Source organism: Diabrotica undecimpunctata, chromosome 9 (genome assembly GCF_040954645.1).
Source record: "Diabrotica undecimpunctata isolate CICGRU chromosome 9, icDiaUnde3, whole genome shotgun sequence".
NCBI lineage: Eukaryota > Metazoa > Arthropoda > Insecta > Coleoptera > Chrysomelidae > Diabrotica > Diabrotica undecimpunctata.
This window is the reverse complement of record NC_092811.1, coordinates 8,875,010-8,889,823: the sequence shown is the minus strand read 5'-3', so window position 1 is coordinate 8,889,823 and position 14,814 is coordinate 8,875,010. Positions and strand designations below refer to the sequence as shown.

At 33.7% G+C, this 14,814-nt stretch overlaps 1 protein-coding gene across 1 annotated transcript; it reads left to right on the top strand.

Moving 5' to 3' along the window:
* Positions 1-12,518: 12,518 nt before the first annotated feature.
* LOC140450022 (zinc finger BED domain-containing protein 5-like) lies at positions 12,519-13,178 on the top strand. Its single transcript, XM_072543445.1, has one exon. It carries the CDS (start codon positions 12,519-12,521, stop codon positions 13,176-13,178), a length of 660 nt encoding a protein of 219 aa, XP_072399546.1.
* Positions 13,179-14,814: the final 1,636 nt, after the last annotated feature.

Below are 14,814 nucleotides of genomic sequence, written 5' to 3'. Positions count from 1 at the left end.
ACAGCTCATCTGAATAATGCAAAGAAAACGGCGACCATGCGGGAAATATTTATCTTGTATTTGATCAATGGTGTTTCCACAGCGACGGCTTTTCAAACATTCCTAAGGTGAACAACCCTTCTTTTCGCGGTAGAAGACTGTCAATCCGTCTCGGACAAGATGCCGTGACAGGGAAAGTGTTTTTTTGAAACTAGGTTGAACTCGTTTCCTTCTTTTTCTCGATGATATCGCAGGTTTTGCATGTTTTCGATCTGGTCTTGTTACGAGGTTTGTTCAAACAAAATACATCGCAAATGTGACGTGAATTTGGAGGAATCTTCTTCACCATCCTGTATTATCGTTTGTATGTTTAATATATGAAGCTACAGAGCGACCTGATAATTAGTCTGTTTTTGTAAAATGCCAAAATGAACGTCTTATGTAATTTTATCAAACAATAGAGAGCTTTTATCAAATATTTTTCTTCTTTATCTAGGTATTGTATATTATATTGTAGTGTTGTTATTTATGATTTAGAAATCCCAATCTCCCAATCAATTGATTTAGAAATATTTCGTTCAAATAATTACGAACTGTCGCATCATAATGCGGAAAAGCTGCGTCTTGATTCCACAAAGCTTCATTTGGGAGGTTCGGGTTGTTATCATTTGGAAATAGCCCGATTAATTCTGGTACTATTCATCATATCAAAAAGTCTAAATATTTTGCACTGATGAGATTTCTGTCTACGATAATTTGGACGATAATTTTTATGGCAATAATTCCTACCCATACATGAACTTTTTAAGAGATTTCCGTATGAGCTTCAGTCATCCAATGAAATTTTTTCGTGTCTAGTATCGAAAGTTTTGTGCATTTAACGTTTAAATTAAGTGAGGATACATCTGAAAAAATAATCATCATCATCTTTGGTTCTATAACCCTGTGTGGGTCTTGTCCTGTTTAAGAATTAGTCTCCATTCCCCCCTATCTTTCCAATGTCTGACCCCTAGATTCCTCAAGTCATCTTCGACTTGAGTTTTAAATCTAGATCTTGGTCTGCCTCTCTTCTTGGTTCCTCCAGTGTCCATTTTTTCAAGGTGTCCTAGCCACCTTAGTCTATTAATTTTAATAGACCGGACGATGTTGCATTTTTCATAGCATTGATACAACACAAAATTGTAGCGCCTGCGCCATATGCCGCTTTCTTGTACTCCTCCGTATATGTGCCGAAGTATTCTTCTTTCAAAGCGGCCTAACAGTTCTTCGTCGCTTTTTACCATAGTCCATGTCTCTGACGGGTATGTCAGGACAGGTTTAATAAGAGTTTCATATATTAGTATCTTGGTCTTTCTGCTAATTACGTGTGATGTTAAGAGCTGCTTTAGTCCAAAGTAAGCTCTGTTCGCCAGGTATATTCTTCTCTTAATTTCTACGCTTACTAGGTTGCTGTTATTTAGTTGTGTTCCAAGATATATAAACTCCGAGACTCCTTCGAATGTGTGTGCTTCTGTCACCAGATCTTGTGCTGTTCATGACCTTTTGTACCTTGACTTTGCACTCAAAGCAGCAGAAAGTCAGTGGCTCTCTGACTACCCTAGAGAACCTACTGTCTTACTCGCTGAAGTCAAAGATGCAACTAAATTCCATAAGAGAAATAAATTCCTAGGCATTTATTCAATACCAAGTGAAATACTACACTTAATAGGTAACAAAGGATTACATATCATCCGTTCTATCTGTGTCGCTATTTGGAATTCAGGAAAATGGCCATCTGATTGGTGTACCTCAATTTATATCCCGCTACACATAAAAGGAACTACTACCAGATGTGAAGAATTTCAAGTACCTATGATTATATGCTTCGTTGACCACCAAAAGGCATTTGATTGTGTAATCTGGATAAATTTGTGGTCCATTTTAATAGAAATGAGCACACCAATGCACCTGGTGACACTTATTAAAAATCCGTACCAGTCTAATATAGCAACAGTACGACTAGATCCAAAGTTCCCAAACCAATTTAAGACCGAGAGAGGTGTTAGACAAGGATACGTGTTGTCGCCTGACTCATTCAACATTTATGATGAACATGCCATGAGGATGGCTTTAGATGGATGGGCCGGTGGAGTAACAGTGGCTGATAATAACATCTCCAATTTAAAATTTGCTGGTGATACTACACTTATAGCAGCAAATGACAAAAAAATGTTTAATCTTTTGCAAAGAGTTGAGTACGAAAGCAATAAAGTTGATCTAAAAATCAATAAAGCTAAGAAAAAAATAATGGTAGTCAACAGATTCCACACTATTCAACTGATTAACATATTACAAGAACACCAGAGAGTGGACAGTTTTGTCTATCTTGCGTCTAGTATAACTAACGATGGTAACTGTGAAGCAGAAATTCGGAGACGTATTGGTATGGCAAAAAATGCGATAAGACACATAACTAAAGTTTGAAAAGACATATCAATGTCCCAAAATATCAAGATGAGACTGGTGAATGCCCTTGTATTCATATGGGGCAGACTCTTGGACTCTTCACGGACACGAGCGCCAAAAAATTGATGCCTTTGAGATGTGGTGCTGGAGAAGAATGCTGCGCATACCTTGGACAGCTCATAGGACAAACGTTTCCATTCTAAACCAACTCGAAATTAAAAAGAGTTGACACGGATGCTATGTTTTCAGATGTGCCTCCTACTGACAGAATAACGAACAATTGACATATCTACTGAACAATCAACAATTGACATCTCTACTGAATTAGTTAAAGAGGTATTAAGTTCTCTTAATAACATCGTACTGCCTCTCCTGGATCGGAAAATGTTTGATCATTATTATATCATAACTGTGCGGATAGTTTAGCTGCTTAAACGGCATCTTGACTGAGCAAATCTTTGCAAACAAATTTAATTTGGTATACTAATACCCATATAATATGAAAGTGGAAATAAACTCATTTTGACTAATTATCGACCGGTAACAGTTCCATTAACATCAGTTAAAATAATGGTAAAAATAATAGCTAATAGATTAGTATTATTTTGGGTAAAATACAATGTTATTCCAGTCTCTCAACACGGATTTCCGCCGAATTGTTCTGTAACTAGCAACCTCTCTCTCACTCTTAATGAATGGAGTTTATCTTAATACAATAAATTCATGTGAAACAAGCTTTGTCCAATTTTTTTGACCGACCATTTATTTGAAACAAGCACAGTGGAATAAGCCATGATGACCTTATCTCTAAAGCAAATAATCGCCCATTATGTGAATATTTTAACTGTGGTATAGTTTATTTCACGAAAAACGGTTAAGTGCTTAATGATTGCAATCAAACCCGACCGCAAGTACTCCAGCCAAGTCAAAATTTGTTGAGCAGGTAAGTATTCAGGTAAAATTGAAGCTACTGTGGAGTGTCGTTATCTTGTTTGTATAATAAATTCCTGGTAATATAAAAACGATTAAAAAATCGTATAAAATTATAAAAACGATTAGAATACATTTTATTTCATAAAGTTTAAACATTTTAACAGTGAGTTTCACTATTAATGGTTAATCTTTTAATGACCACAATAAATTTGTGTTGATCGTTAAGTATTTCCTGGAATAATTATACAGGTTCCCTCTATTCTGTATAATTTGTAAAAGTATATAAAACCGATGAGAAATTTTTTAATATACATTTTGTTTCATTTAGTTGAAAGTGTTACAAGTGTTACCAGTGTTATACCTATAAAACAGCATTATGTGGCGTCCGTGGAAAAACATTGATGGTGCTTCTTCCAGTGTTCCAGCAAAGAAAAAGCATTCATCTGCTGACGTTAGAGAAATCGTAAAAACAATATATAGTCCTTTACTTACAAGAGGACTTACTGCTAATACTGCTGCCAGTGAAATATCTGATTTAACGAAAATACCTCTAACACAGTGAAAAGAATTACATCAAATCCCATTAAGTCAAGAAGGAAGCATAAGGATGCCGGTTCTACCAAATGTATTAACGAAAGTGATAAGGACTTAATAAGACGAAAAATTTACACAATGTACGAAGAGCAACGGATACCTACATTAGATGCTTTAAAACAACGGCTTACTAATGAAGATACACAAATAAACTGTAGCCGCATTAGTCTTTGGAGGATTTTGTCTAAAATGGGCTTCAGATATCGTACAATTGACAAAAGGCAAGTGCTTATGGAGTCCCATCGTTTACAAAAGAGGTGTACTGAATATATAACTTCCATAAAAAAGTACCGTACAAAAGATCGACCAATAATTTTTCTGGACGAGACATGGTTTGACACTCATGAAACACCATCCAAAGGATGGTCCGATTCTTCCAACAGGTGTCAAACAAAAGCTCCATCAAACAAAGGGAAAAGAATAACAATTTTACATGCAGGATCAGAAAATGGTTGGGTCCCAAATGCCTTATGGCTTTCTGCAAAGAATATTAAAGACTCCTGCGTGGACTACCATGAGGATACAACGGCAGAGCTTTTTGAGCAATGGTTTAAGAATTGTCTTATACCTAACCTTCCTCAAAATAGTGTGATAGTAATGGACAATGCAAGAAAATTGAAATTCAAAACTACCTGTTAGAAAACGATATATATTTTGAAGAAAGTTATTTAAAAAATGAACTGTTAAAATCATTTACTATTAAAAAAGTATATGTTTCTGACGCATTGGCCGAGGACATGGGACATACAGTGTTATGGCTTCCGCCCTACTATTGTTTATTTAATCCCATAGAGCATATGTGGCACCAACTAAAGTCAAATGTTAGGTCACAAAATGTTTCTACGATTTTAAGTGATAGTGTAGTCGAATTAATAAGGAAATGTGTTGATGATATCTCCCCAGAAAGTTGGAAAAATTCAGTACGCCATGTATTGAACGCAGAAAATTCATATGTTACTTTGAATCACATAATTAAACCAATTGTTATTAATCTTGAAGAGGATAGCGACAGCGAAACAGAATTAGGTATTTAGGAATTCATAAATATATTTTGGTTATTTTGGGTATTTTTTTTTGTAAATATTAACTTGTATATATTTTTCTATATTTTTTTTCAATTCATCTATTTTTTGTACATTATGTATTCGTTTGTATGTATATACTATAAATAGAACTATTATTACTGTACATTTTTAACGATATCCGATTAGGAAGAGCAAAAACTTTTAAACACGCCAGTTTTTTGCTGACAGTCCTAAGCCTGTAAAAAGTGTGAAGGAAAGTACCTTTCTGAATTTAGATCCATATACTACAATTATTCACGTAGAACAAAAAAACTACTTTCTTCATGTTAAAAATTGTTCAATTATCAAGTATATTCACTTGAACAACCTGAAAATACCATATGAAGTAATTTAATAAATTTTTATAATCGTGTATTACACAGCTACCAATGAAATATATTAAATAACAAACTTTCTGAAGTGCGACCCTGTGTACTTCGGTAGTTTATTGAGAGACTCTTGTATACACAATAGGATCAACTCAGGTAACCATTAAGCACTCAACCATTTTTCGTGAAACAAACTTTACGTCTGTAGCACATTATTATAGTTGATTGTCCTAAATACAAAAACTCAATACCTGGCAATATATCACAAGTTTTAGTACCTAATTACAACTTTAAAACAACAATTGAAATTTTTAATATCAACTGAAATTATTGTAATTCTTTTTGTAATTTTTTATTATAGTTGCTGTATTTTGTCCTCTGACTAATAACCCCCAGTAGTTGATGCAGTTAAGAAATAAAAAAAAATCAATATTCTATATACAGAAAAAAAAACGTTCTATATGTTTTTCCAGTTGATTTATTTTTTTTTCCTGCACTATTATTTAGTAAAAATTGCTTTTCCAATATTAGTGGAACCCTAAGCTAAGTTTTCAAATAAACAATCCCTGTAGACTGGATTTATTTAGTTTCGTTTTTCGTTTATGTCGATCTTTTGCATGTATTTAATCCACATTTATTACGTTAATTATGGTTGGTACACTAACCCAAGTATTGAGGTTTCTGCTGGAATAATATTCTCGTGCAATTTTAATTTTATACATCGACCTCTTAATAAATCAAAGCTAGAACAGCATGGCTGAAAACATCATTAACACAATTTATAACGGAGGTAGAAAATCGTGAATACTAGATAGGTTCAATAGGTGAATATTAAAGGCAATGATAGGGTATTAGATATAGTTATTAGTATAAGTAATTCTAAAAACTTTCCTCTGCATTAAAAATGTATAAAAATCTGCATAGAAATGAAGAATTTAATATTAGAAAATCAGATTTTCTGTTAATGTATAATATGCTTTCTTGTACTGACTAGACATTTGTTTTTAAACAAAATTACAGTGACTTAGCCTTAGAAAAATTTAATACAAAAATATATGATGTGTTCAGACGGACTGTATTTTTGCAGAGGAATCATAACAAGCACTATCCTTGTTGGTACGCTATGGAGATTATTCAACTTTTAAAAAGGAAAATGTAGACCGTCAAAATTATAAAGCACAAAAACTGACTTTTACCTTATTTAACATTGAACAATAAGAACACATTCCAAGATTTTAATTGATAGATAAAATAAAGGTCTAAAGCTGACGCTGAAAGTTCGATTTTAACTGGTCCTTCCAAATTTTGAGATTTTGTTCACACCATAAGAGATAGGCCTAAAATACCTAGCATATTTACAGATAATAAAGGTACGATGTTGAACCAAAGCTCAATATATAGTAAACACTTCTTCCAGATTCTTTTAATCAACCGAGTTCTTCTTCTTCTTCTTCTCTCCATACCATGTCCATTACTGAATGCTGATTATTAGATTGACTATTAGAATTTTATTTATCGCGGCTCCATAAAGGGACGACGAAGTCTGATTAAACCACTCACGTAGCGTAACCTAGCCAGAATAATCTTCTTCAACCGGGACGCCTCTTCCTATATATTTTTCCCTGAATAATAAGTTGCAGGACATAGGGTTGCTTTTTAAACATCGTAATACCTCTTTATTTGTTACTCTATCTTACTGTATGTTAGTGTATGCGTCGCAGCTTTAAATACAGCCACATTTCGAACGCTTGAAATTTCTTTAGATCCGGAAGATCCTGCGTAGACGCCGTATTTGTACTAAGATAAGTCACAGAAAAGGCCACCGAGTACAATAAACCAGCATATCTATGTTTTATAGACTTGAAAAAGGCCTTCCATCGCATCCAAGTCAAAGCCTTCCATCGCATACACCTGCTGTATAAAAAAAACATACAAATCAATATTGTACAAAACATCTAGTTATATAATCGAATACAGGCAAAGATAAATGGAAAACTAACACAGTGTATACCAGTACAAAGCGGAGTCAGACAAAGTGACTCGTTGAGCCCACTTCTCTTTAATATAATAATGGACAAAATAATACAAGCAGTACGTAAAGGTCATGGCTACATAATAGGGAATACAGAAATCCAAATATTATGTTATGCAGACGACGCCGCATTAATCGCCGAGACAGAAGACGAGCTACAAGGATTAACACACATGTATGACATCTAAATACCCACTACGATGTAAAATCGAAATTGATGGGAAAATAATAAAGCAGGAAGCAAGGTATGAGGTCTGGAAATAGATATAACTAGATATACACGGAGATGTTGAAGAAGTACGACAACAAAGCTTAAAAGAAAGTAAAGCGGCGGGATCTCTTCATGACACAATTTGGTAGAACAAACACCTAAGACAAGACACAAAATCTATAAAGCATATATAATCTACAAAAGAATCTATAAAGCAGCAATTAGACCTATATTAACATACACGGCGGAGACAAGACCTGACACATCTAAAACGAGACGACTACTAGAAACAACAGAGATGAAAATACATAAATGGATGGGTGACAAAACGAAAACAGGAGTGGAACGAACACATTAGTAGAATGGCAGAGAATAGGATAGTATGAATAGCACGAGATAAGTCACCAAATGGACGAAGAAGTATTGGCAGACCAAGAAAAAGATGGTGCGACGATTTAAACAATTTAGAAGGCTAATATTGATGAAGAAACAAGCTGCTTTAAAGCGTACATACAAGACGGAAGAAGAAAAATGTTATTTAATAGCGATTTAGTGAGCGTCTAGCTTTCAACTTCATACAATAATTTCGAGGAGATGTAACATTTAACGAGTCATACTTTTACGTTATGGTTAATACTCCGTCCACATACTTTTTTCATTCGGAAAAACACTACTTTGGCCTTTTCAATACGAATTTTTATCTGTTTAATCATATCCCAATTAACATTTGTTTTTATACCGAGATACATGATATTCTCGGTTTTTTCTGTTTTAGTACCACAAGCTGTAATTATGTAGTCGTGTTTTGCTGACTAATGTATATTTAGTTTTTAAATAAAGTTTTAAGCCGTAGTCTCCAGTAACAATATCAATTAATAACTGTAGCTCTTCAGCAGATCTCGCACTCGTAAGTAAAACAGTATCATCCGCATATCTCAAATCACTGGTCCTAATTCAGTTAACAGTGCTTTTTTTGAGAATATGCTCGGAGTATAACTTAAAAAGCATTGGTGACAAGTTGTACCTCTGTCCAACTTCACAAAAAACGTCAATTAAACCAGAAGTATTTAGATATTTTCTTGCTATAATAGAATAGATGTTATATAATTTTTAAGTCTTTGTCATCTATTCTTACTCTTCCAAGATTTTTCATCAATGTTCCATGTCTAACTTTATCGAATGCTTTCCCAAAGTCTATAAAGCACATGTTCATACCATGATTGATCTGTACTCTGAACCAGTACTTGCACGCTGAATAGTGTCTCTCTTGTTCCAAGATTATCATGGAAAACCAAATTGCGTATCATTAATTTCTTTTTCAATTTTAGCATAAATTCTGGAGTTAAAACGTGACTTATAAGACTGAGTGTACTATAGTCGGAGCATCTTTTAGTATGTCCTTTTTTTTGGAAGCATCACAAATATAGAGTTAAGCCAATCTGTTAAGTATCTTTCCGGATAATTTATTTAAAAGGCTAAAAAGTGTTTTTTTTTCTTTATTTCCAAGTATTATAAGTATTTTGGTTAGTGTTTTATCTTGTTCTGTAGTTTTTCTGTTTTTGGCTATTTTATTCCCCTTTCTAATTCTTCCATCGTTATTGCGGACCCTGTATTACAATTTTGTATTTCTTTTATTTGTCGTTCATCGCTAAATATTTCTTATTTCTCTTTCCATCTTTTTAGATAATCGATATCGTTTACAACAAGGTTACCTTATTTATCGACAAGGTTATATGATCTTTTTTTTATATCCTTGTCGGTCCACGCATACACATATGTGTACAAATTAATCAAAATTCATATTTTTCATTGTACGTTTCTTAATTTGAATTTGGCGCCACATATCGTTCCTTGAAGCACATGACATGTCGACTTGTTTATGTAAGAAATAGGTACTCTAAATTGATACCAGTACCTGGCAATTAGTTGAACTGCAAAGTTTGTGTTTTGAGGACGTTTAGAAAATGGATACTTCACGAGGTAAATCTTATTAAATTTCTTGTAAAGTTAGTCATCGAAAAAAATAAATCTGGTTGTATCGTTTTCTAAGGATTAATTTGCAAGGTAGATCGTACAGTATTATTTAAATTTTCATCATCAAAAAAATTTGTTCACAGATGTGTTCATTAGGTCTAATACCATATTTGAAAATGTTTTCTGAAATTGATGTGGTGACGTTATAGTATTTGACGAATGGTTGCTATCCATTCTTCTCTCTCCTGGGCGCGGTGTGCTACCTCAGACAGAGAGTAACCGGTCGCGCACTTTATTTGGTCTGACCATCGGAGTGGCGATCTTCCTCGGGTTCTTTTACCATCTACCTTGCCTTCAACCACCAACGTCTCCATGCCTTCCATTCGTCCGGTAATGTATCCAAAGTATCTTTATAATATATATACATCTATATAAATATATCTATATAATAAACACTATTTAGCGAAAAATGTTTCTTTTTTATTACCTCTAATACAATGACGAGTAAAATGTACGCATGTTAATATAGTGTTGTATGAACCCAACGGTCATATACGTGTACATATTTTTATTTATATTTAAGAAAAAAAAAATTTTCGATAATATATTTGGAAGTCATTCAGATCAGAAATTAATAAAATAACTCTGATTAATTTTGCATAAGCTCGGGTCTGGCGAGGATATAGCAACCTACTTCATTTTCTTGCTTAAGTTGAATACACCATGCTTCTTTTTTAGAAGCAATTTTAAGACATTTCTCTTCAAATCACGTTTTCTTTTGCTTTTCGTATTTTTCCTCTGATTTCTTTCTGTAGGTATGTCGCTGTATTTTTGAGGATGTCGGTTTTAAATCCACTTCTTATTTTCATCATCATCATTATCAGTGGTGCTACAGCTCTAGTTGAGCCTTGACCTTCCCCAGTCTATTTCGCCAGTCGTTTCTGTTCATCGCCAACCGTTGCCAATTTGCCGCGCCGATTTTCCTTGCGTCCTCGTCCACACCGTCCCTCCATCTCAGTCGTGGTCTGCCTCTACTCCTATTTTCCACTGGGACCGATAATAGAGTTCGTCTGGGTGGGTAATTTTCATTTGCTCTTGACACATGTCCAGCCCATCTAAGCCTACCTATTTTTATGAAGGATATTACATCTCAACCATTTACTATTTTTTTATACTTCTCGTTTGGTATATAATCGTTTATTCACTGTTGTGTTTTATATTTGATTTTGGGTAAGTTGAAAATAGTTTTACTTATTACAACCTTAGTTGTCTTTTGAGCGACGTAAAATCGACTGCTTAGTATTCTTCTGCACCCTTTCACGGACATCGGCGATGTTTTCTGCAGATCTTGCATTTCGTTGACGTACGGGTGTTAAACTCAAATTTATACACCACTCCACGAATAGTCTACTCGGTAGGACGATTACGGCAACCGTAAAATGGGTGAAGTGCGTAGTGAACTTTGTCCTAACAGAACACCCATTTTGATAAAACAATTTTATCATTTGCACGTGTTGTACATTATATCCATCTATCTATAGTAATTTGACAAAAGAGAATGAATTAATAATCTTGGCAAGGAAATAAATAACAATATGGCCGCCAACACCTATCAAACTTAAAAAGAAGAATTTGCAAAATTTTTACACGCTCATCTTCTTTGCGCATTAAAAACTTTTCAAATTCGTATATTTATATCGTCTATGAATTTTTACACAGACATGAGAAATAGGTAGGTAACCTAAATTTTAAATTAAACAGATTAAAAGATTCAGAGTATGAAAAATAAAATTAAACATTTAAGTCTCAAACTTTTTGTTGAAAACGTTATTATATCTTTCCATTATCTATATAAATTTCCCAAGGGACGTGTTAATCATAAAATTTTACGACGATAATTGTATCCGTGTTCTACTCTCCTACAACAACACGCCTTTTTTTTTGGGTTTGTAAATTAGCTACTTACATTAGATTTGGCCCAGATTTGCCCTAGACTGTCACTTCCTAGTTATATGTATTGGGAGCAAAGAAAATGAAATGCAAATAAGGCGTTGTGAGTTTTTATGTATGGTAAGGTCAATTTTAATAGCAATTTTTTACTGAAAAAGTAGCCGAAGGAAGTAATTTACAATAACGATGATATACTGAATAATATACAGAAGTAAATATAGTATATTTCTTTAAAATTATATTGAGGCTAGTTATGAAACAAGAATGCAAAGACAGTAACCATACATATATATAATAATAGTCAATAAGCTTGTAATCAAAATAGGTGGGAAATATTTGAAAATCTACAGCACACAGTAGTGTAGCCAAAATTTTTTAATGGCATCTTCGTTTGTATAAGCAATTTGACTTGTTCATTAGTAGGTTGTTGCCTCTATGAAAAATTGTCACTCCATCTCTTACGCGGCCGGCCGATACTACTTGGTGATTTGTTGCTTGGTATTTTAGCGACTCTTGTGTCCACCATTTTACTGATGTGATCATTTCATTATTTTTTCTATTTAGTGTCTACTCTATAACCTGTATCCAATCTTGTTCCAATCTTTTTGTTCCGGTCTCATTTCTAGATAATTGTGTATTTTGACGTGCTTCCTGTAGTTCTTCCGACTGCTGCTCCACAGAACCGTGAAGAGTGACGAAAAATGGGAGAGACCTATGTCCAGCAGTGGATAAAAGAGGTTCCAAAATGACGTGCATTCGCATTGTTTTGTTCTGTGTTGCGTGACAGTGTAAATAACTTTATAGATATTACGTTTTTAATGTGCTTGTGACAATAAAACGCTGGTTAAAGCCAAATAAAACGCTTTAGACGAAGCAAATGAAAGTCAATCGACTTCAAAGGTAAGTTCTATGATGAATACTTAGCTTTTGGTCTTACATCTATTAATTTAAACAGTGAAAAAAGACCTCAGTGTGTCATATGCTATAAAGTTTTGTCGAATGAGCCAATGAAACTGGTCAAACTTCGACGTCTTTTAGAAACAAAACATCAAGACCTTCGTGAGAAATCTCAACGATTTTTCAAAATCAAAGCTTCAGAATTAGAACGAAGCAAAAAAACAATAAATAAGACTGATACTTGGGTTAATAACAACAATGCTGTATTGACGTCTTGTCAAGTATCCATATTAGTTGCAAAAAGTGGTAAGCCTCACACCATTGCAGAAGAATTAATACTACCGTGCGCTAAAATTATGGTTTTCGCTATGTTGGGAGAAAAAGCGTCAAAAGAATTGGACGTTATATCTTTATCCAATACTACAGTGAAGAATAGAATTCTTGATATGTCAGGAAATGTTAAAAAGCAATTGATTTTAAATCTTAAAGCGAGCAGATTTTATGCTTTGCAATTAGATGAGTGCAAAGTTATTAGCAATGACGCCAATTTGCTTGCAATTGTTCGTTACAAATACAACGACGGCATAATTGAGGATGTTCTGTTCTGTAGGCCTCTGCCTTTGCATATTACAGATGAAGCAACATTTGAAGTATTGAACGACTTTATGTCCACTCATGAAATACTGTGGGATAAATATGTGGCCAAGGATAGTGCCCGGGATATGACCGGTACACGAACAGAATCATCTTATTCAGACGCGCGTGAATAAGATGAATCCATCTATTATCTGACATCATTGTTGCATTCATAGAGAAAAATTAGCTACCAAAAATATGCCTGATAAATTAAAAACAGTGTTAGACAGGATAGTGTTAGAGAAATTCCCGTATTTTTGGTATGATTTGTGGAAACACGGGAAGTATTTACAAGCAGTTGTTATTGCCTGCTGAAGTACGTTGGTTGTTTCGTGTCGAAAGTCATGTCGCATGTTTTCAAGCTGAGTGCTATCTTCAGTGCCCTTAACGAACTGAACTTAAGAAAGAGATAACAACATCTTTCAAGTTGAAGATAAAACAGAAACTCTGATAAAGGAAATTTGACCTGTGGACTAATTGGGCAATTAAAAAAACTATTATCATTTTCCTGCACTGGTGGTGTTTTTGGAATCCTCTGGTCGGAAAACGTTGCCAATGTAAGTAGAAGAAGAAATTATTAAACACCTTTGAGGTTTGCGGTCTTCTTTTTGGGATTATTTTCCAGAATCCGACAAATAAAAACTGGATAGCTGTCATTTTCAACTCAGATGTTTCAGATATCATCAGCTTAACAAGGATACAGGAAAATTTATTACAGGATACATTTAATAGAAATATCATGTGATTTAGCTTCAAAATATCATTACGAAGAATCTTCCTTATCAAGTTTTTGGGTGAATATAAAAATAGTTTATAAAGAAATATCAGAAGAAGCACTTAAACATTTAATACTTTTCTCATCCACATACCTCTGTAAAAAGGGATTGTCTTCTCTTAGAGATTAAAACTAAGTAAAAACATAAACCCAAATATAACAAATTTAGTAGCCAAAAGCAGCACCAACCTTCAGATTAATACAGAATTTTTAATTTGCATAAATTGTGCTTGATTTTCTAGGGGTCCGCGGAATAAAAAAGAATAAGAAACACTGCTGTAGATAATTAAAATTCAAGATTACTTAAACATCTAGTGCAACGATATTTTAAAGTTTAGTTTGTTCGCTTGGTAAAGGTTTAAAATTTACATCGCTCATTTCCTACCTTTGTTTATTTTCTTTTCAAAACTTCAGAAGAAAAATCTCTTAAATTATACAATAAAAGAAATTTTTGTAACTAAAATTCTGATTGATTATCATGCTACTAACTCATGTCATAATTGCATAAGAGTATATTCTTCTGATTTTAAATTCTCTTTTATATATCTACTTTAAAAAGCGACTTCGCTATTTCTGAGGAGGCATTTCGTTTAATGTTCAAGATGATACTAAAAGTGTTTGTGCTTTTATTTGTTGGAGTAGTTTCCACACAAAATATTCAATTTGATGTAATATCGAAATTTATTAACGAGAATAAATCAAGTTTTTGTTTGATTATCATGTGCTGCTCTGATTCTGGTTTGTAGTGTAGTTCTATATATTTAGTTAGTTTGTAGTGTAGATGTAGTAGTACAGTGAACGGCTTAATTATGGAATATTATTTATTTCGAGAACCGTCGAGTTTTGAGGGAAATCCCGAATCAGGTCGATTTTTGTTATAAAATACCCATCTTATAACATACATGGAGTAGGAATGACGTCACCGGTGTGGGTGTAGTGACATAACCGTTAATTTTTTAAAATAGAAATTTGAATCAGAATTTAATTCAGGATTC

Bases quoted from the DNA above. Each gene is read 5' to 3' on its own strand.
- LOC140450022 (XM_072543445.1), top strand. From the start codon at position 12,519: ATGAAACTGGTCAAACTTCGACGTCTTTTAGAAACAAAACATCAAGAC.